Source organism: Felis catus, chromosome B2, assembly GCF_018350175.1.
Source record: "Felis catus isolate Fca126 chromosome B2, F.catus_Fca126_mat1.0, whole genome shotgun sequence".
In the NCBI taxonomy this organism is placed as follows: Eukaryota; Metazoa; Chordata; class Mammalia; order Carnivora; family Felidae; genus Felis; species Felis catus.
The window spans coordinates 127,664,557-127,688,603 of record NC_058372.1 but is presented as its reverse complement, the minus strand read 5'-3'; the positions used below and the strand labels follow the sequence as shown (position 1 = coordinate 127,688,603).

The window sequence follows — 24,047 nt, the reverse complement described above, 5'->3', positions numbered from 1 at the left end:
TTCTCTTGGTACAAAGAGATACGTAGACTTTGAAGGCATATATAATAAACGTCAAAATACCGTTTTACCAAAGTTTTTAGAAAATTAAGCAAGTTATCTTACCTTTATTGGCTTGATTGTCTCATATGTTAAATTAAGACTCAAATATGTACCTCACTGAACACTTACAAACATTAAATTAGATATGACTCTAAGGAACCTAATGTGATATATAAAGCACTGACTATAATTAAAAAAATGTCCCTTTGGTAGATGTCTTTTTTTTTTTTTCAACGTTTATTTATTTTTGGGACAGAGAGAGACAGAGCATGAACGGGGGAGGGGCAGAGAGAGAGGGAGACACAGAATCAGAAACAGGCTCCAGGCTCTGAGCCATCAGCCCAGAGCCTGACGCGGGGCTCGAACTCACGGACCGCGAGATCATGACCTGGCTGAAGTCGGACGCTTAACCGACTGCGCCACCCAGGCGCCCCTGGTAGATGTCTTTCTGATGTGTATTGATTCTATACAAAAGAGACAATACCCCTACACCTAAATATAAGTTGGTGATATATCCAAATAATAACTTCATAACATTTTAGTAAAATATCAGTAAGGCTATCAGTATTAAATCATTCATTATACTCTCCAATCCCATGAACCTAAGATTTTGAGTTAATACATATGGACTCACTTAAAGTGCAAAAATTTAGTGATCAAGATGCCTCATTTCTACAATGTCAGGCAATTAGATATTTATTAATGTCAGGCAATTAGATATTTATTAATCCAATTTTTAAACTACACATTTTTTTCATCTGAATGCTTACCATCATACAGACACAATTGGAGGAGAATACAGATATTCATAGAGCAATTTAGAGTATAATATATTTTCATATAAAATAGGTTAAAATGGGATAGTTGCAGGTTGAAAGTGAGAGATTTCATAATGTAGATTGCTTTAGTAGTTAATTTACTTCACATAATAAGGTTGGATGTTAAAAGACAAAATTTAAATAACTTTGAAGATAAAATTCCTAGAGACATGAAATAGGTAATATGAATGGCCTTGATATATGATATATAAAAGTGACTTATAAAAATTGTGATTTATATACATATATCCAAACTTATTTTATTTAGCCAAACTTAACCTAATAACAAATTATTTCAAGTAATGAAATCCAAGGAGAGTATAGTAAAGACTTGTAATCGAGTTAAAAAACATACAATTCATTATAGTGCAAATGTTTAACTTGTCTAATGGAACTACGATAATTAGATGCTGTTCTTGGTCAGAAACATCTGAAAAAAAAGTGTACATTTTAGAAATGGGTTGGCACATTTCATTAGCTTCTGGCTACATCATTGTAGGTAGTTCTTGACTAATTTTCTTTTTATCACATAATTTTCTTCTTTAATTACCAAGAACCTGCCTAATGTTTTTCCTAATGAAGAGTGTTAGTTGGCTCACTTCAGAACTGTGCCACTTCTGAGAAGATTACATTAAACTCAGATAGTGTGAATTTGGAAAGGCATTTTGATTTTAGGAACACCCTATTTAAAGCAACGTTGTCAGTGATGGGGATTAAAGAGTACACTTATTAGGATGAGCACTGACTAACATATGGAATTGTTAAATCACTCTATTGTATAGCTGAAACTAAAAAATAGTGTATTACGTATATATCAAGGATGTATTTAGGGGAAGCCTTGCCCAATCATAGGCATATGTATGTTCAGCCTTAATAGATATCGTCCAGCAAGTTTCCAGAAGGAAAAAAAAAAGCGGAATTCACTTTGGAAAATTTCCCATTTCTGCTAAAGTTGAACATATTCAATCATTGTGACCTAAGAAATCTACATGTGGATTCAAATATGCACCAGAAGACAGGCAAAGAGTATTTATGGAAACATTGTCCAAATCAGCTAAAACTATGGAGAATACAAATGTCTTCATTAGAAGGGATAAATACAGTGGGTATATTTATACTGGAATACTACGCAACAATGAAAAAATGCTACACACAAAATCATGAGTGGGTCTCACAGATGCAATGTTAACTGAAAGAAACTGGACACAAGATTAAACACTTATGGTTCCGTTTATAGGATGCTCAAAAGCAGCAAACTAATCTTAGATGATAAAAGGCAGAATAAATAGTGGTTATTTCAAGAGATAGCAGCTAGATTGTAGGTTCTGAATGGTGATTACATTAAGCTGTACATTTAAGAAGTGTGTACTTTATGCATGCTATATTTCAGTCAATATGTTTAAAACTAATATGCAGCTGTTGGAAAGAGTTTCCATCTTTGGGGTGAGAAAAATGGATCAGAAAAGAAGAGAGTGTGTGTGTGTGGGGGGGGGGGGGTTGCGGAATTCCGTTCATTTATTCCGTCCTTTGTCACTCATTGTCTTTCCTAAATTCAGTGTTACAGGGCCAAGGCCTTGACAGCTCAGCCCCTGAATCCTGAGGATTGCAAATTGGGGCTCCTCCCGCTTGGAGGCGGGTAAGGATGTAACTATGTAGGGGCGCAGAATGAGCGAGAGAGGACTCAGATCCCCTCCAATTCCGCACATTACGGCAGGCACTGCAGAAACGAGAGCAAAACTGTGCTAAGAGCAAAGTGCCTGCCGCCCCCAGGGTTTCACCTGCGGATCGCTGGGCAAGGACAAGGTGACTTCTTCCCCTCCCCGCGAACTGTCCGGCAGGTACTTTTTTTAATTCCGGAGGGAAAAAAATCTTTGTTCACAAAAGGACTGGTTCCTCTTTGAAAGGGAATAAACCGTTGAAGACTGGAACGAAGACGCAATTGCTCTGCCTTTTTTTTTTTTTTTAAATTCGGAGCCAGCGGAAGCCATGTGCCCCTTCCAGAAGTGAAGCCCCGAAGCGTGGGCACACTTCTCCCCAAGGCCCGATCCTCTTCTGGACGCGGCAGCGTGACTCGCTCTCCCCAGACGGTAAACTTGTCCCCGTGAGAGGGAAACTGATTAAGGCCAAGTGGGTGTTGCACTTTTCAGAGCACCTGGGCGCATGAAAACCCAGCGGACTGTCCTGGAAAGGAGAACATGCCCCCCAAGTCTCTCTGCAACCTCTCCCAGACCGCAGGCGCGAATCAGAGCGGCTTCGTTCCCGGGGTGTCCGAGGGGGACTTGCTGGCCGCCGCCGACGGGACGAGCGCCAAGTTCGCGATCCGCTGTGCGATCCCGTCCCTCTACCTGCTCATCATCGCGGTGGGCTTGCTAGGCAACATCATGCTGGTGAAGATCTTCATGAGCAACAGCGCCATGAGGAGCGCCCCCAACATCTTCATCTCTAACCTGGCCGCCGGGGACTTGATGCTGCTGCTCACCTGCGTCCCGGTGGATGCCTCGCGCTACTTCTTTGACGAGTGGATGTTCGGGAAGGTGGGCTGCAAACTGATCCCGGTCATCCAGCTCACCTCGGTGGGGGTTTCCGTGTTCACTCTCACCGCCCTCAGCGCCGACAGGTAAGGGCGCAGGTAGTGGTGGCCTGGAAAAGCGGCGCAGAGGGGCAGGGGTGCCCCTGGTGGGGGGGGGGGGGGGGAGGGAGAAAGGAAAGCCCGCAGGTGGGCAGGGAGAGAGGGAGAGAGAGTGTATCTGGGAACTGGAGTGAAAGGAGTTAAAAACGGACTGAGTTGTGAAGGTTGAAAAAATATATAAGAAAAATATTCTTTTAAAAATAATTAACATTGTGTTAGTTTGAAAGTAGTTCTAACATTGCATAGCCTAGTCTCCCTCCTCCCCTGCACACACTCTGAAAATCTTTACTGTCTATTTCATAGAAAAGCCATAGAATAATTGGGCAACAGGGCACCTATCGCGTAGGAGCTTTCCGTGTGTGCTAAAATCTTACAAGTGCACTTTCCTTGTTCAGTCAATAGGTAAGAATGTCTAACTTAATATTAGGAAAGTGTTTGATGTTGAGTTTTTTTTTTTTTCAAATATGGGGAAACATCATTTATACTTATTAACCAAATTCTGTTATTTATTCCAAGTCAAACAACTACACTAGTAAATGCTCTTCAGACAGTTGACTACACATTCTTGCTTTAATGCCTCAAGTTAAGTGATCCCCTCCCCTGCAAACAGGTAGGTACTGAATTTTAGTATCTTAAAATGGTGGTGTAAAAATACAAATTTGATATCAAACTTGCTTTTCACATATTTTAAAGGTGAGACAGGTCTAGTATTTTACCTTGCAGACCAACTAAGTTCAACCATGTCATTTTTTAGGTGTTGAGGTGAGATATTGAGGCCCAGGGAACGTGAATCCCGCTGGCAGGGCAGGCTGGAGAATCCAGGACTGCTGACTGCTGGTCCATGCCTCTCCCTCAGTCTCTCTATCATCATGCTTTCCCGCATTTAAGCAGAAGAAATGTCTGCATGGGGGTGCGGACAAAATGTCCTATTAGGCAACTGTGCATGGAGCCCTGGTTTAATTCTCTTCGGGATGGGGTGTTGACTTAAGCTATCTAGATAAACAATTGAACTTGGATGATTAAGGTGGTGGATGCACTCCTCTTCTTCAATTTACATGTTATGAGTGGAAAATGACTCCATCTAAGTGTCCTGGTATTTGCATTAATGCCTTTTCATCACTCTGGCATTGAAGAGTTAATCTTTGTTGAAGGAAAGACAACAATCACTGGCGAGTTGAGAGCTTCTGTCTTTTTAAACCAAATATTATTGGCTTTTTAGTTTGTGTCATATTCTTTCTAAAACCACATTCCTATAAAAATGGGTGCCTTTGAGTAAATTATATGTACCTCATTTTGCTAAGATGACACTATTTCTATTACCTTTTATACAGTTTTTTGAACCCTGTAATTAAAATATGACTTTTTAGTTTAGCTGCCCCTCTTTATAGGACCCATTTTAATTAGAAAGTTAAAAGAATACTACTTAATAATTAGAATAAAACATATTGAATAGCTATGAATACAATAGTTAAAGTTACTATCATTGTGCTTTGATTTCTGCTAGCAGCAAGATCCAGGGCTAGAGTTTATTTTATGCCATTTTTCTCAATCTATTGTCATGGAGACCCACAGGTAAATTGGCTGGCTCTGACCAAGGTCTGAGAACATGCTATTACTCATGTATTTACTGACCTTTTTGCTCTGTTATATATATCATGTACTTTGTAAATGCAGCGTGGATACTTTAATAATAAGGATAAAGAAAGGTGGGTTGCCTCTTCTGCTTGGTCCACATTCTACGTTGTGTGTTTTGGAAATATAAATTAAAGAACTGGAATCACTGGTGATGAAATTACCCAATACATTCCAATAGTCAATTAAAGTGGTTTGGAAACGTTCTGCTATATATTGTCTACATTTCTATTTTTCTTCCAGAACATAGTGATCAAGTGTTGATAAGTATTTAATCTCCTCCCATTTTATCTCACCAAATGTTTGGATTTCCTGTGAATTTGGAAACAAGTAGAGGACTAACTGTACTTAGCACTGTGCTTTTCTGTGTGTGAGTTTATTACCCTCACAATACTATGAAGCAGGCATTATTATTATTACTATTTTAAAGTGAAGAAATCTAAGCCTTGAAATTAAGCAACATTTTCATGATCTCACAGTGATGGAGCCAACATTTGAGCTCAATTCAAAGTCCATACTCTTTACCATTAAGCCACAGTATTACTTTTCCAGGCCTAAGAAATTATTAATGATTTTTCCTATTTAATGGTAAATAGACTGAAAAATTCAATTTAAAGCAAAGCACCCAAGAGTACAAAAGGAATAATGATTTCGAAAGCTGATTCATTAGATTCAACAAAAGGAAAGAATATCATAAAAATTCAAAATTAAGTAGTGGTAGTGGCAATAGGAAAACTTTTTAAGCAACAAATTCAATTGTTCATTAAACCAAATATCCTATCTTCATTAGATGGCTTCAATGTCTTTCCTTAAGAAAATAGAGTATAGAAGTAGAAATCACTGTAATGTAGAAAAAGAAACAGGAAGATCATTCTATTTCAGAAAGCACATCCCAATGTGAAGTGGACTTCAGTGTTATAGAGCATCGATATCAGCATCACCGGAGAGCAGAGACTGAAATAAGAAATATAATATTTATGAACCAACCTTGGGGCTTAAATCACCTTGTTCGATATGACCAAAGTGTTGGGTGGGTGACACTTTTGGTTCTTGAGATTATTATTCCTTGAATTGCCAAGCTTTTTTGAGAAGTTTCAACGGGTACATCCATAGGAAAGGTCTTTTGTGTCCACTGTAGATGTGCCTCAGGGGCATTTCATAACCCCAGTGGAGGAGGAGAGACAGGGCCCGATCCGAGATGGTGAGTCTGGTGATTTTAGTTTATTTTCTACTTTTATCTTGATGATTTTTTTTATATTTTGAAAATGTACTTGTTTGCTTGCTCACATGAAATAGCTGATTAAAGGCATGTGCATATTCTCTGTGGTATTATGTTTTTAACAGTTTTTCATACACACACACACACACACACACACACACACACACGCTGGGATACTGAGCAGGTGGGATCCCATAAACATACTTTGATTGTGGTTGGCTTACAGGTATCTCCATCACTATCTATTACAGTGGCTTCATTTCCAAACTTAGGATATAATTTCTTTGATTCCTGAAGACCTTTTGGCCTCTAAAAACCCCTAATTAAAATGCAAATAACTTTTGAGAATGAGTTCTCCTCTTTCCTTTAGAGGAAAAATTTCCCAGATTCCTAGGGCTGAACTATAAACTTAATAATTTTATGTATTTACCAATGTAAAACTAGGCTCAATTCTTCTTATTTTTTAAATACAACTGTTAATTAAAATGCATTTTTATTTTTTATTTAAAAAATTTTTTTTAATGTTTATTTATTTTTGAGACAGAGAGAGACAGAGAGAGACAGAGCATGAACGGGGGAGGGTCAGAGAGAGGGAGACACAGAATCTGAAACAGGCTCCAGTCTCTGAGCTGTCAGCACAGAGCCCGACGTGGGTCTCGAACTCACGGACCACGAAATCATGACCTGAGCCGAAGTTGGCCGCTTAACCGACTGAGCCACCCAGGCGCCCCTAAAATGCATTTTTAAATTAAATATTAAAAACCTATAAAATAATAAAAATGCAATTAATATTAATTTAATGTATCAGATTATGTTGTTTTTCTGGTATTGAATAGCCAATGTTGGATTGAATGCAAACACAATTTTTTGCCAAATCTAACTAAAGTGTTAACATATTAATGATTTCAAGCTTTTAGTTGCAAGTTAGGATAATCAGATTTAATTCCATAACTAAGCTAGTTCTGTTAGGTATGATGAACCTTGAATCATTAACATTATTTGGATATTACACCAATGCAAACAGATATTCTCTTCGGTATAATTATTTGTTAAAATATTGAAACAGATCAAATGTACGCCGTGGATCTAACAGTCCCAAGGCCTTCAGAAGCATTTTTATGAGTCTTAGTCCAGTGATGGGAGGGAATGCCATAATCTGTTTTCTGGGTTTTCACCAAAACTCCTGAGTGAAGCTCAGGTACTGATTAACCAGCTGGCCCCACTAGGGATGTTTTCTCCTTTGGTCTGGAGCCCTGGATAGTATGCTGAGAAGCCCTTACTTCTCGGTGCTGAGATTAGCACTCAGAGTGTGTTTCTAAACTCTTCTGGGGAGTTCAGATTGGCCATACCTACCTAAGAGAATACTCCACACTCACCCTACAGATAACCCATTTTACCAGAGCAAGGACTTTTTTTATTTTCAACTTGTTCCAAAAAGAATTTAAGGGAGCTTAAAAACAAAGATACAAACAACACACAACAGATATAAAAAAGGGAGGAAATCCAGGGAGAGGAAAAATAAAAGTTGAAGACTATAAGGTGACCTATACTGTCACAAATGTGAGTCACATGTTTGTGAACTTTCTAGCTGCCAATGCAAAAAGGATAATTTTTCATAAGAAGTGCTCAGCTGTTATTTTTATGTAGTCATAAAACAGGATAAATTGAAATCTGCACTTAGTGTATCAGTTTTTAATCTGAATTTATATGGTTTTTTTTGTTGAATAAAAGTTGCTATCTTTGACTCCAATAACTCAGATATCTTTTATTCATTAGTCTCAAATCCTTCTAGCTTATGTCTTTTCTCCTTCTCTTTAGAAGGAATCTGAGACATTGGAGAGGCTGTATAATTCTCACAATATTCATACTATTGCCATAACTTGTGTACTACTTTATAGTTTTTGAAGATTATTCATGCACCTTGGTCTGAAACTTTTGGGACACACTATAACTAAGGAGGGATGCCCCGGACATGTGGGTGCTAATCCTGTATCTGTTAGGTTCCAATGTTCTAGTTGGAGACGATAAAATAGTGCAAAACACATGCTCATAAGGCAGTATTTTCCTCATTTGCAAAATAAGAATAATGTCTTCAACTGTAGAGCCAAGAGACTGTAGATAGGATCTTATTTCCCTCCCTGAGTATTGAGTGGAGAAAGGCCCAAAGAGGAGAAGAGACACTATATTGGTGAGGCAGCTGAACGGTGAGTTCTGTCTCTGGGGCTCTATCACTGCCCTCCACGTTGCAACAAGTCTTTCAGTCACTTACGCTGATTCTATTTGGTCCACTTCTCAGTGGAAACACTCTCTACGGTGTACCTTGTCAGTCTTTTGCCTGTGGTGGGGCATTTAAATAAGGGGCCATCTGCTCCAGTTGAGCCAGGAAGTCAGAGAAGTTCAACACTTTCCCTATTGTTAGCTGTCCCACCAGTACACTTCCTGTTTGTGTGTTTAAAGAACAAAAATAACAATTTGCATTGGTCCTTTGGTTGCTGATTCCTCAGGAGGATTGACCGATCTCCAAGGTCTTTAATAGTTTTAATTGCATTCTTATTTTTTCATTCTCAACAAGCTCTTTAAAAAAAAATTAAAATTTGAGCATAGTTGGCAAACAATGTTGTATTAGTTTCAGGTGTACCACATAGTGAGTCAGCTTCTCTATACGTTATGTTATCCTTACCACGAGTGTAGCTGTCATCTGTCACTGTGCAATGCTATTACAATACTGTTGACTATATTCCCTCTGCTGTTCTTTTTATTCCCGTGACATTCATCGCATAACTGGAAGCCTCTATCTCCCACTCTCCTTATCCATTTTGCTCATCTCCCACCCCTCTTCCCTCTGGCACCCATCAGCTCATTCTTTGTATTTGTAGATCTGATTCTGTTTGTTTTTTTATTCATTTGTTTTGTTTTTTAGAATCCACACATGCATGAAATCATATGGTATTTGTCTTTCTCATATGTCTTATTTCATTTAGTATAATACCTTCTATGTCCATCCATGTTGTCACAAATAGCATGATCTCATTCTTTACGGCTGTGTAATATTCCATTCAATAAGTTCTTACTTAAAGTTTTTTAGTTAGTCCTTACTTTTACTTACTGCATTTCTAGAAAAGTTGATGCTGATATGGGTTGTAGATGATTCTCTTTTAGAAGGTGTTGATCAAATATTCAGTACGAGATAGTTATATGCTATATTTGTGTATTTACTTTCCATTATTACTTTTACTTGTGAAATAGTATGTAGGTTTTAGATAATATTTATGTAACTAGTAGATTATTGTAAGCTCTATGGAGAACCCACCCACATACCAAATATACTGACAACTTTGGTATTTGGAAAGTTTGTTTATTTTTCTATACAAAAAGATACACGTCTTCATTACATTTCCCTTTTTAATTGTTTGTTGTTTTTATTCCTGTATTCTTACTGGTTTCTGTATGACCAAAGTTATTTTCAGTTTCAGTCCAAGCTCCAAAGTGATGACCGAGCTTAATATTGCTAGGTTCAAGCTTAATGAACTGTCTTTTAACTTATTGCTTTAATTATTGATACAAAATATTCAATGCTATTAGGCTCATAGCCCATCTTTGTGAAAGCCACTGATTTATTGATGTGCCGGGCAGTATTTTCTATTTCCAGTTATTCATGGATCTTCAAGGGGAACAAGAATAAACATTAAACATTTATTTATCCCAAGTCCTTATCTTCATTAATATATGTGCAATTAAGTTTTGATTTTTTTCTTCTGCAGATTTTCATTAAGAATATTTTTTTCAAGGGATTCCTGGGTGGCTCAGTCGGTTGAGCGTCCCACTCTTGATTTTGGCTCAGGTCATCTCACAGTCATGAGATGGAGCCCCACATCTCCATCAGATGGACCTGAGCTTAAGATTCTCTCTTCCCTTTCTGCTCCTCTCTCTGCCCGTCCAACTTACTTGAGTGTGTGAATGTGCTTGCTCACTCTTTTCCTCTCTAAAATAAACAAACAAGAATATTTTTTCAACTTTCAATGTAGAGCTTCTTTACTTTTATCATTTGTGGAAATTTGAGAAGAATATTTTGAAAATGAAATTTTAATAATTGTGATTTAATTTAAGTTAATTTTTGGAAAAGAATCACATTTTAAGAGAAAATGGGTAGAAGAGGTAAAGAATTTAATTCTTCAGTTGCATTCTCTGTGATGTGCCATAGCTGAAAAATATAGAATCTGAAGTCACAAGATAGTCTTGTGCGAATTCTAAGTCATCTGCCTACTGGCTCTGTGGTTATTTCAACATCACTTAATCCCATAGTCTCAATGAGCTTTTCTGTAAAATGGGTACACCAATCAATTTTACTACACAGGATTATTTTATCAAATGACATAATTAACATGAACATAATTAACATAATTAACATAAACAGTAGGTTGCTGTGTAACTACTTCTGCTATGTCATCTATGTGTCAGGATGACAAGTGACCCATTAATTCAAAACAATATTTATTCACATATGCAGTTAATTATTAGATAATAGGCAGTAAAGTGGGGTGCAAAATGAGCCTATTGTAAAATTAATGAAGGTGATCTCTCTACCTTCTATAGCCCTTCCCCAATTCCTTTAATCATAGACTGGCTAGTTCCAACCTGTTGCCTTCATCAACATGACTTGTCATTGTCATTCCCCTTCTCATGAGACTTTCATGTGTCATTTAAGTCACACACTTTAATGGGTTAAGAACAAAGTGATTTGGCCAGAGGGTAAATCCATTTGTGTCAAATGGAATTACTGAGCCCTCTGTAATTGAATCCAGTATTTTTCATTTTTTCCAAGGTGACATCCCACTTACTACATTATTTTTAAAAGATTATCATTTTAGACATTCTGTTCTATGATTGTGAATAGATATTTTAAATAATAAATTTAGTAATTTTATTCAGAATAAATTTTACTGCTGTGAGCTATAAATACTTTTTAAAACATGATGTGACATATTATAAAGGGCAGGCATCTAGTTCTTAACGCTGAACTTTTGCTGGATTCCAGAAACTCTCTACTGCTGAACATATGTCCTTTGCACCAGACAAGCTCACAGGGGTCTTGCAGAAAGATGCTTAGTGCCACAGTCAATCTACTTGAAAAGTGGTTTCTGAACCTGGTTTATATTCAGAACCATTTGAAAATCTTAGTAAAATGTAGAGCCTCACATTCTATATCTTAGAGAATGTGTAAGTCTGGAGAGAAACCTAAGACTCTATCTTTCTTCAGCTCTCTAGGTGGTTCTGAATATTGATCCAGCTTGGGCTTCACTAGACTTTGTCTCCATCCCTGACATCATTTTCATCTCAACCTAATACCTGATGACCATCCCACTCTTCCAAAACTGTCTTAATAAGCAATCTCCTTGCTGCTCGGACCACATTTCCCTATTAGTCCAACAAACGTTTACTGAGAAATGACTGTGGGTCAGGCATTGTTATGCCTTTAGATACAACAATGAGTAAGACATAGGCTCCAGTTTCAAAGGAGGTTTTTGTTTTTGTTTTTATCTTTAAGGAGCATTTGACACAGAGGTCTACACTTCTTTTTGAAATTTCCTCTTTCTCTTGCTTTTGTGATATCTTTCTCTCCTTGGTCAGATTGTTCACATTTAAACTCTTTGTTGGCCTCTTATAAATGAAGGAATGACAAGCAAAAAAAAAAAAAAAAAAAGATTATGGATAGTCTAACTAGTATGTGTGCAGAAATGTGTAGAAGGAGATTTTGAGAAATTGAGATGACTTTATATGAGCTAAAATTGATCTAATTTTCATTATATGTATTTTAATACAATGACATTTCATTATCCCTTACATTAAATTTAGACTATATACAGATATGGTAAGTGCAAGATTCAAAACAGAAATTAATGAAGAAGCATATGTATTTATTGATATTTAATACATGAATGGTGATTATGTTTTCTTTAATCCCTTTTGATTCATTATTTTTTAAGTTTTCAATTAAGGATACCTTTCTGAGACTGTCTAAAAGAAAACAAACATAACTTTTCACACATATGTATTATGCTACTAAATTTAATGAGATAGTTTTCATACTGAGGGACTGTTTCATTCCTATATTTTTTAAATGTTTATTTATTTTGAGGGGGGAGGGGCAGAGAGAGAAAGAGAGAGAGAATCCCAAGCAGGCTCTGCACTGTCAGTGCAGAATCCAATGTGGGACTCAGATCCACAAAATGTGAGACCATGACCTGAGCCAAAACCAAGAGTCAGACGCTTAACTGACTGAGCCACCCAGACACCCCTCATTCCTATATTTTCATAAATTAAAAAAAAATTTTTTTAACGTTTATTTATTTTTGAGACAGAGAGAGACAGAGCATGAATGGGGGAGGGACAGAGAGAGAGGGAGACACAGAATCGGAAGCAGGTTCCAGGCTCCGAGCCATCAGCCCAGAGCCTGACGCGGGGCTCGAACTCACGGACCGCAAGATTGTGACCTGAGCTGAAGTCGGATGCTCAACCGACTGAGCCACCCAGGCGCCCCCATAAATTTTTAAATAAAGGATGATTAAACATGTCCATATTTGCTCTGTACTGTTTTACCTTTTATCCTTTCAAAGATGCACATGAAACACTGGTGTAAACCTTCTTCTCTGACAATTATAAACCATGGTTAAGGACTAATATTGATGCTTCACTAATCTGTTGCTTTAAACTATAATTTCCAGCTTTATAGAATTGTCAATACTCCCCTTTCTAGCAAATGTATATCATTTACAAGAAGATCCAAAGTTTATTTCCCTTTCCTGCAGGACATGGCTAAGAACTGTCCCTGTCGAAAAGGCCTTCTCTACCCCTTCCTTACACTCCAACTAGGTTTCTTACTTCCCCTAAACCAAGAATCCAAGAGCTGTTGCTACAGCTCTGTTATTACAATGTTAGCAGCATGCTATTGGCAATGTTATTACAATGAAGGAGGTATAACTTCCATTCCTCTTTGCAGTTTCCCCAACATGCTTTCTGTTTATGAGCTTAGAGATAAGGTGGGAATGGGAATAGGGGAGTGACGTTTTCCTCCTTTTTAAGTCCACAAAGGAGAGTTCAGAATATTCTTTGAGTTTTCTGACAACATAACAAGGAAGGCTAATTAATTGATTAATTTTTGGTAACCATCACCCCCCAAAACTTTCCTGCTCTTTCTCCATCTCCTCTACGTACAAAAGAATTTGTGATTGGCTTTTTGGCACTTTGATCTTAAACAGGAATTGGGAGGTAGTAGATACCTAACTTTTGAGGAGAAATTCCAGCATAAAGAAGCCAAGCAAACACACCACCAAATAAATATCTTTAAGTGTATTGGTTCGTTTTTGGTTTGTTTAAAAATCGGATTTAATTATATTTCCATGAATTCCAATAACATCATTGTAATTAATGCCAAAAAAAAAAGGCAAAGAGAGATATCTGAAGATGAAATAAGAAAAAAATGAATCCACAAGTGAAAATAATGTATATTGGTACTAAAATATAGTTACTTGAATCCATAAAGGGAACAGTTCTTCTAATGATCTATTCACTTGCAAAAGAAGAACTTCTAGAAATTAAATATATGATAGCAGAGGGACCACTGACTGGGTGGCTCAGTCAGTTGATCATCTGACTCTTAGTTTCAGCTCAGGTCATGATCCAGGGTTGTCGAGCCCACCATTGGACTCCACACGAAATGTGGAGCCTGCTTGGGATATTCTCTCTCTCAAAATAAAACTGAAAAACACATTTAAAAATCTAATGGTGGAAATAAAAAAAAATTATAAGAAAGAATGGACGCTAAGGCTAATAAAGCATCTTAGAAAGTAAAACCAATAAGAAGGTGGAGATGAGCTTGATAAAGTGAAGGAGGAATTAGATTCAAGTACTGAGACTCCAATTATAAAGCAAGATGGTAAAAAAACAGTTAGAAAGAAGTAAATTCAGGTACAGGGAAAATTATGCCAAAAAAAGATCAAGTAGCAACTGTAGGTAAATTGAAGACATGTTTAGGAAAGAAAACAATATATTACTTAATTCTACAGTAAGAGATATTTGGTTGGTCATAATAACAATCTAGTCACTATTTTATAAACATTTAATATAATTTACTGAATTAGGAAGTTGGTAATGGGAGAGATAGAAGTATATAAGAGAGAAAATCTTCAACTTCCATAATAGGATGTCAAGAGCAAATGTCTACAATATTTAATTCAGGAGATAGTGGCAGAAGGACATTTCTTAGACATATGGAGGTAATGATATGAAATTTGGTGCAACTCAGGAGCAGGACCTGAAATGAAATCAGGTCCTGCTTTTCTTATTCTTTACAGGCTCTTAGTGTTCTCTGATTAAAAACAAAACAAAATAAACAAAAAACCCCACCTCTTTGAATGTATTAAGCTAATAAACATTAAAAAGAAACAGAAAAAAACAGCTAATTCTAGTTACCGATTGTAATTCGACTTTTACTTTCTTCTGAACATGTAATTAAGCAGAAGTGGGGGGGGGTGGGAAACACATGCCTACTTTTTTCTGCCACGTGCAAAGTCTAGGTGAAGCAAATGCAGTATGTTCGCTACTTTATTTAATTTGGTGTTGAGGCCCTTTGCTGTTGCTCTACTTTAAGCTTTATATGTGTCCTGGTATACAGGGGTAGACTCTCTAGATCAAAATGCAAACTGTCTTTCTCTGATTGAGGGTCTGGGAATGATGCTTGACGCAAATTAGGAAGAAGAAAGAGAGGTTCCCCTCAGAGAGATATTGAGGCCAGGAGCTGTTTCTCTCTTCTGGGCAATGGGAAACATCTTTACAGAACCTCAGACCTTATCTGCTTGTTCTGTTGCTTGAAGTATTCTGAATTTTTAGAACAGCATTCTAAATCAACTGTAAATAAGGAGAAGGTATAGAGTCATGGCATGGTTAGTATCTGCTAGTTGGCAGGCACAGTAATAGGTAGTCTCTCCATTTTTTTTTATCACAAAACTTTGAGAAAAATGTTTTTATCCCCACCTTACAGATGAAGAAAAAGACCTTAAGTGATTTTTCCAAAGGATATTAGAGTTAAGAAAATGGCTCAGGTTTGTTTGGCTAAAATAATTTTTTACTGTATCATGTTAACCTCCTAGGTGTCCTATAACCTGAAATACTTTCAGAAAAATATAAATAACTTGATGTTCACATATAATTTTGGTTTGTTTGCATTATGATCACCCTAAAGTGTGTGATTGAGTTAGCTGTTTATATTCTTTAAGCCCTTGTGTCCTGGAGTGTGGTTCCTTTACCATTATGATGGTGTTATATAGGAAGAGAGAGGTTTTCATGAGGTGTCAACAGGAAATAAATTTCAGCTACAAAGACAGGATGTGATTTCATCTTCAGTTCTTTCAGTTCTTATGATTGAATTATGGAGAAAATCCCAGTCTTTAAGGTTTACTAATGCCCTTAGGGAAAAAAAGTGGGAGACTAAGTCACAGAAGGTGAAGAGCAGCAAAATAGAAGTTGGTAACATTATTTTGTAGACATCTTATATTTTAGGGTTTCTGTCTATTATTGCAATTATAGCAGTGATAGTTTTTTGAAAATGCAGTGATTTAAATGAAAAAAATGAAAATATTCAATAACTGATGATACTTGTACTATGTGTGATTTAGAAAAATACTTGCAAAAGAGGTAAGCAAATTAATGGAATTTGAGGAATGACAATTTAAAATCTTTTCCTTTCTCCGTCTTCTGTGCTAATAAGCTATGGAATGTCTTGTAGACAGACATCAGAGATTTTAAGTATTCCATATACTGCAAAACAGCTAGGGAATAACAGAGTTTTAGCACCTCTCTCTCAGCCAGTAGGATCTCTCCTTCCTTCCTTCCTTCCTTCCTTCCTTCCTTCCTTCCTTCCCTCCCTTCCTTCCTCTTTCTCCTTTACATTTTTCTTTCTAAGAGAGTAATATGAGTCATGTTGTCTTCCCAGGTACAGAGCCATCGTCAACCCCATGGACATCCAGACGTCCCGGGCGTTGCTGTGGACCTGCGTCAAGGTGGTGGGGATCTGGGTGGTCTCCGTGCTGCTGGCGCTTCCGGAAGCCGTGTTTTCGGAAGTGACGCGAATTGAGGGCGTTGAAAATGGCAGCTTCACGGCGTGTGTACCCTACCCTCAGACGGATGAATTACACCCAAAGATTCATTCAGTGCTCATCTTCTTGGTCTATTTCCTCATACCACTTGCTATTATTAGCGTTTATTATTATCATATTGCAAAGACCTTAATTAAAAGTGCACATAATCTTCCTGGAGAATACAATGAACATACCAAAAAACAGGTAAGCTTGTTAGGTGTGTGGGTGGGGGTGTGTGGGTCAGATGCAATAACTGCTGTCTGCTGTTCTATGGCATGGGTTCTCAATACCATGAATGGTTAGAACAGAATCCCAGGGCACTGGCACAAGCATTAGCCTGAACTAGAGGAGATGTTGGGGTGGGAGAAGGAGGGGAGGGCATCTCCAGTATGTGGCCATGTCAGAGCTTTGTAAAAGCCCACTGAGGTCCAGCATATCTGCCATCTGGGCCTACAGCTATTAAAATTTAATGTCTTTGAAGGCTTTTCCTTACCAGCAAATGTTCATGCAAAAAACAACATAATAAACCAGAAAATTAACTCTGAATTTATTTAATTATTGTCTATTCTCCCATTAGCCCATTAAGGATGACAGAAAGTCTGGGACAAGAATTCATCAGGAAAGGACCTAGGATCTGGGGATGAGGTTTGGTAGGATGCCAGAATGGGGCTCTGGGAACAGAAGGTAGAGAACAAAGGTGAGAGTGATCAAGAGGTGGTTGATGCTGAAGTTGTACTTTCTCTAACTCAGCATTATAGCTTTTCCTATAAAAATTATATATTAATTAAAAAATTACAGTATGCACCTTATGTAGTCTTTCTTCCTTAGAAAATACTCAGAGACACTAACTTAAGGTAAAACCAGTTGTGTTAATCCACAAAGAGATGGAAATATTGTTCTAGTGGGACAGTTTCAAGTTGTGCATTTGTGTATTTTTAGCGAAGAACCTCTTCCAAAAGGTTCTGTAGGTACAGGGATATGATGGGTGTCCTTCACCAAGTTAAAGGCAAGTTGAATGGCAGATCATTAAAATTTGCTGGGCTGTAGTTGGAGGCACAGTCTGGGGCTTTGCACACTTCAGCAACAGCAGAATCTGGAAGGGTTTCTTGCATGGAAGGTAACCTCTATTTATTGATGACCATCAGAATCAGAGATCCACATCTTTTTTGAAAGCTAAAAAATCAACCAATCATTAAAATAGTTGTTAGATAAATTAATACATTCATTATCTAAATATCTAGCATCGTGGGGCGCCTGGGAGGTTCAGTCACTTAAGTGTCCGAATTCAGCTCGGGTCCTGATCTCACAGTTTGTGAGTGTGAGCCCTGCATAGGGCTCCCTGCAGTCAAGGCAGAGCCTACTTTTGATTCTCTCTCCCCCTCTCTCTCTGCCCCTGCCCCGCTGGTTCTCTCTCTCTCAAAATAAATAGACTTTAAAATAAATAAATAGATAGATACATAGATAGGTGAGTAAAAATAAATATCTAGCCTCATGATAGCCAAAAAATCCAGTTCATAGACTCACTGCGCTTTTTCCTTTGCCCTGTGATCCAAATTGTATCTCAATTTGGGTATTTGAGTTTTTGCTTTGTTTTCTAAAATCGAGTTCCTCCCACCTTCCAACCTCCACTTTTATTTTATTCTTTTAAATGGTCTTAGTTCTGCCTTGTGTTTGTGAATTTTCTATTGGGACTTATAACCCTGGCTGGGTAACGGGGCTTGATATCTGCTGAGAAGTAATCTCAGTGCTGACGGCCTGCCTGTGTGTCTCCAGACACAGACTGGCATGAAATTCTTCCACCCATATTCCACCTGTTAGTGTGGACACTGCTTTGTAATATAAATTTCACATTTATCTTACAGTCAAGTTGCTTAACTCATGCCGCTGGGATACATCTGGACCACAGCATTTGTCATTCCTCTTCTTTACTGCACCTTTATTTGTTGCCCCCGTCGCCACTCACTACTACCCCCCAATACCAGTTATGTTTGGATTGTAAACCTTTCCAGTTTTGGTATGTTCTAGTTGACTACCAGTAGTTTTAGCCCAGAATATATCATTTTGCCTCCTATCAATATCTTTTGATAAACTAAGTTTTCATACTCATGTTGCCGTATTTAAATATTTAAACAAGTAAGACAAATACGAGCTAAACCTTGAACTCTACATATTGGAAAATAATTTTTAGATTAGAAGAGATATATGTCCAATATTTGAATTTTGTCTCTTTATCACATTCCTGAAGAGTTTCCTATAAAACAGTAAACACAGTATGTAAAGTTTACGAAAAGAAAGAAAATGTACTTTTATTTTTAAAGGTAATCTAACATAGTTAATACTTACAGGATTGACAGTTATGTCAGATGGTTTTGATTTATGTGAGTCAGAAGTTGAAATCTCAAGTTTTGTTTGTGTGTCTGTGTGGGTGTTTGTGTGTGTGTTTAATAAGGATTTAAAAAGTCATGCTTTATTTCAATTACCCTGATTTAAACAAAATCTAATACCGAATATATTTTGTGGTTCATTAATTCAGTGGATTTAATACAAACAGAAATGATTAATGTTTAAAGTGAACACAATAAGACTTTAGCAACAGGAAAGTAGTTAAAAAAAAAGAGAGAGTTTTTATAGGTCACAGTTTAGCTTGAAGACATAGCCATTTATCAGTAATTTCTCATCTGGTCTTACATAAGCTGTCAAATAATTTTATTTTATTTACTTATTTAGTTAGTTTCAAGTTTTTATTTAAATTCTAGTCCGCATATAGTATAGTATTGGTTTCAGGAGTAGAAGTTAGTGATCCATCACTTACATATGGCACCCAGTGCTCATCACAAGTGCCCTCCTTAATACCCATCACTCATTTAGCCCATCCCTTGCCCACCTCCCTCCATTAACCCTCAGTTTGTTTTCTGTCATCAAGAGTCTCTTATGGCTTGCCTCCTTCTCTTTTTCCCTTTCCTGTATGTTCATCTGTTTTGTTTATTAAATTCCATATACGCTTAAAATCATATTGCTAAATATATTTAATGAAAGAGCATAGTGACCCAAATAAGCTTTGTCGAACTGTTAAAATCATCACTTTGTTGAGGAAAATAGTTTTTGTATTTTGGGATGCATTTGCATGCTATGGTAAGTTTCACTTCTTTTGCACAATGTTTCTCATGTCGATGGTTCCATTTTCATTTTAACCAAAGGGACTGTTTGCTTGTATTTGCAGATGGAAACACGGAAACGCCTGGCTAAAATTGTGCTGGTCTTTGTGGGTTGCTTTGTCTTCTGCTGGTTTCCAAATCACATTCTCTACATGTATAGGTCTTTCAACTATAATGAGATTGACTCATCTCTAGGCCACATGATTGTCACCTTAGTTGCCCGAGTTCTGAGCTTTTGCAATTCTTGTGTCAATCCATTTGCTCTCTATCTACTCAGTGAAAGCTTCAGGAGGCATTTCAATAGCCAGCTGTGTTGTGGGAGGAAGTCCTATCAAGAGAGATCAACGAGCTACCTTCTCAGCTCTTCTGCAGTGCGTATGACATCTCTGAAAAGCAATGCTAAGAACGTGGTGACCAATTCTATTTTACTAAATGGGAACAGCATGAAGCAGGAAATGACACTGTGATTTCAGCCATTCAACTCACTACCTGGAAAGAACTTACCTTGCTATCTCTGTGGAGCAGAGCAGAAAAATAATTTTCTCATTCTTACTATTGCTCAGCTGGTTCATCAAGCGATTTCATGATTGACTCAGAAAAGGCAAGACAAACACAGCTAGCATTCTTCTCTGAACAGGATTTTGCCTTGAAAAATATATATCTCACACTAAAAGTCATTCAAATGAAATTCTATTTGTGTATAAATCAATATTGCTTCAGGATTTAAGCTGTTGTTAGAGCCAACTCTAATGTATTTATCTTAAGTTTGTTTTATCTTGAAATGTATTCCTATGTTGACTTGATTCAGTGATGGAAATATTCAAATTCCTATTATTTGGAAAAGGAATCATATTTCCCTGGTGAATTTTATTCATAACCACTGCATGTATATATCTCCTTTATTTAAATAAAATAGAAAATTCAAAAGATAGAGCTTAATTACAAGTCAATAACATTTATTGTGATTCTTTGTGTGATTAATCATAATTTATAGAGATAGCTTATGTCTGTAACTTTTAGGTATGTGATGAAAAGGTATGATGCCATTTGATTATGAATAATAAAATAGATATCATATGAATATGATTTTACATTATGGATGTAAAGCAGGTATCATATGTCCCAAAATGATGATTCAGAAAATTGCATGGCCATTTGTGTATACATTTCTAAGTCCTTTAACATTTCGATGTTTCTGTATAGATATGAGAAGATTAGTGTAATTCTGGTGAGGTCAGTCACTTACTTGTCTTCTCTTACAATAGCCACCTAACAAGTGTGTGAAATCTCATTTAAGCAAGTTTATTTGGCATAGTACCACAGTTTCCTCTGACTTACCATCTTAGAGTTTTCTCTAAAATGCAAGCATGGTCTTGATTAAATTCTAAAAGCTACCCTTTCTCAGATTTGTATCAGTAAATCTAACATCTGAATTAATATATATACTTTATAATTATTAGTTATTCAAAGTATATTAATAGTATATATACTAATATAAATTATTAATATACTTTTTCTCTTTACAAATTAGGTGAGCTCTTTTTTTTTTTCCAAAGGTACTTACAGGTTTATTTTTTTTAATATTTTGCATTTTCTTATTATATTACATAGCTGAGCTCTTTCTTAAACACCCTTAAGCTGTACTATTTAGGATGTGAAATAATTGTATGCAGTAAGGGAAAAATAAACACAAGCAAATTACCTATGATAATAATAATAATAATGGTAATGAACATGAATCAAGTGTTTTCCTAATTCTAGGCATAATCCTAAAGCTTTACCTATTTTATATATCTAATTTAGTACTCAGTATAAACCCTGAGAAATATCAAATTTGGTAGGGTATGAAAAGTTACACAATTCGAAGAATATGTCTATTAAAGAAATACACTAGTAAATTTTACAAATTTTACCCGATCACATAAACACATTGCCAGAGCTCCGATCTTAGGCTTTCTTCACTTCATGGAATTATCTCTGAAATATGTGCTGTCATTATCTTTATTTTATAGATTAGAAAATTGAGGCTCAGGAATATTAAGAAAGTTAAACAGGAGTTACACAGCCTTGTGGGGAAGGTGATATCTGAAACCAGACGCCTTACCATGGTGCGTGCACCACCATTCCTTTACAACTCAGTTGTAACTCTCTTCTATCTCGATTACTTGTTCTTAACCTTGGCAAAGGTGGTCAATCCACTCATCAGAAAGGTGCAAAATATTACACACCAATTTTACATGAATTCTGAGTATCTTTGAGTCTTTCAAGCCTCATCCATTAAAATCTAAAGAACCAAGGGTAATCCTTGGTCCATGCAGAATCTTTCTCCTTGCTAGTATTAAGTTGAGAGTAGAAGTATATCTAGGAAAGATTGCAAGGTATATGCAAATATATCTTGCAAGATTCTTTTAGTTTCTGATATATACATATATATTACAAGATACATATGCTATATATATATGTATGAAACTATATATATATATATATGTATGTATATATAAAGCTAAAGGGATATCTATACATCTTAATTATAAAGTCCTAAGATTTAAAGTTTAAGTGAATAAGTTTTTATATAATCTGTTATCTGATTTGTTTTTTAGGAATTAAAAACATTTTTCATGAGATATTTTAGAACTTTTTTTTATTTATACATATTTTGTTAAAAATGTTATGTAATGACACTAATGGAGTAATAATAGTATCAAATTTCAGTTTTTCCTCTTTTAAAGAATTTTAAAAATAGCTATATGCCTGATTATATAATATTATCAATATTATCAAACTCTTAGGTGCATTTTATTTTATTTTACTTTATTTTATTTATTGAGTCTTTATTTTATTGGCTGCATTTAAAATTTTTCTTTCTGGTTACTATTATTACTGAAAATCAAACTTTCTCTTAAAGTTGTTGAGCCCTGACGTGTAGAGAATCTGTCAAAACTCAGAACTCTGTTCATAAATTAAACAGGTTGAGGATTATCTATGCAAACTTTTTTTAATGTTTATTTTTTGAGAAACAGAGATAGTGCAAGAGCAGGGGAGGGGCAGAGAGAGAGGGGGACACAGAATTTGAAGCAGGCTCCAGGCTCTGAGCTGTCAGCACAGAGCCAGACTCAGGGCCCAAACTCGTGAACCGCGAGATGTCCTGAGCCGAAGTCAGACACTTAACCAACTGAGCCACCCAGGCGCCCCTATGCAAACTTTGGCTGTTGCACTCTACCGCTGGGTTATAATCCTAATTCACTCACTAACTTTAATAATTTCTCATTTTCAAGAAGTCCTGTGAATTGTACCATTTTCTCAAATACTTCTTTTCTTGGGAATAGATGCCTGAGAATTAAGATATTAGTATATATTCTATATACAGCACGATGAAGGCAAGTATTTAACATTTACTTTTATCATATACTTCTCAAGTCAAACAAAACTTCATGCCTTATACACACATACATACACTCACATGAATATGAGATTGAGTTCATTTTAAAAAAGAACTCAACTTTGGCATTGGTTGGGTTTTATATGTTTAGTTGTTTTTTTATACGTGCTTCACATATTTATTTTCAAGCTATTTAAATTTATTTCTGGGCATTTGAAAACTGTTTTAATTTCCAGAGAGTGGAGTTTAAAGAAGTAATCCCCAAATTTCTCTATGAAATCAAACTACAGAAGGAAACCAAACAAATTATGCATGTTAGTCAGAAGTAGAACAAAAATGCAAACCCCCAAATCTGTTAACAAAGAGTGAAACAGATCTTTGTAAAGGTAATTAAATTTCCTGATTTGTGTATTTCTATCTAGTAGGATCTTTTTTTTTTTTTTTTTAAATTTTTTTTTTTCAACATTTATTTATTTTTGGGACAGAGAGAGACAGAGCATGAACGGGGGAGGGGCAGAGAGAGAGGGAGACACAGAATCGGAAACAGGCTCCAGGCTCTGAGCCATCAGCCCAGAGCCTGACGCGGGGCTCGAACTCACGGACCGCGAGATCATGACCTGGCTGAAGTCGGACGCTTAACCGACTGCGCCACCCAGGCGCCCCTCTATCTAGTAGGATCTTAATTCAAGGTAATATTAGGAAAAAAATTATGTCTAGTGTGGTAATATCTGCCTTATTGGAGGGAAATTCCACCAAATTATTATTTTTAGTGTAGATGAATGTCCTTATACGTTAATATCTTCTTTAAACCAGGTGTAGTTCAAAAGAACTAGAAAATGATAGGATCTTTGCAATGCTTGGGACCAGAGGATGCTGCCTCTCACTTGTTTGAAAAATGGGTTAACAATATTGTAAAGGTTGAATAGGGTAATGTCTGTAAAGTACTCACATGATTCCTGGCATAATAGTAAGTGTTCAATAAGAGTAGCTTCTCTTATTGTATTTAAAAGTTTTCTTTCCTCATGTAGTAAAGTAACAAAATT

At 36.5% G+C, this 24,047-nt stretch overlaps 1 protein-coding gene across 1 annotated transcript; it reads left to right on the top strand.

The window, feature by feature from the left end:
• The first annotated feature begins 2,421 nt into the window (after positions 1-2,421).
• On the top strand, positions 2,422-21,019 carry NMBR (neuromedin B receptor). The gene is made up of 3 exons (XM_003986612.5): positions 2,422-3,474; positions 16,326-16,674; positions 19,691-21,019. Exons 1-3 carry the CDS (start codon positions 3,053-3,055, stop codon positions 20,090-20,092), a joined length of 1,173 nt encoding a protein of 390 aa, XP_003986661.1. The 5' UTR covers positions 2,422-3,052; the 3' UTR covers positions 20,093-21,019.
• The last annotated feature ends 3,028 nt before the right edge of the window (positions 21,020-24,047 follow it).

What these genes read in the sequence shown, in the direction of transcription:
- NMBR (XM_003986612.5), top strand. Translation starts at nt 3,053, where the DNA reads ATGCCCCCCAAGTCTCTCTGCAACCTCTCCCAGACCGCAGGCGCGAAT. An exon ending in ACCGCCCTCAGCGCCGACAG is followed by an intron (nt 3,475 to 16,325) that starts GTAAGGGCGCAG and finishes TTGTCTTCCCAG; the next exon opens with GTACAGAGCCATCGTCAACC. An exon ending in ATGAACATACCAAAAAACAG is followed by an intron (nt 16,675 to 19,690) that starts GTAAGCTTGTTA and finishes TTGTATTTGCAG; the next exon opens with ATGGAAACACGGAAACGCCT.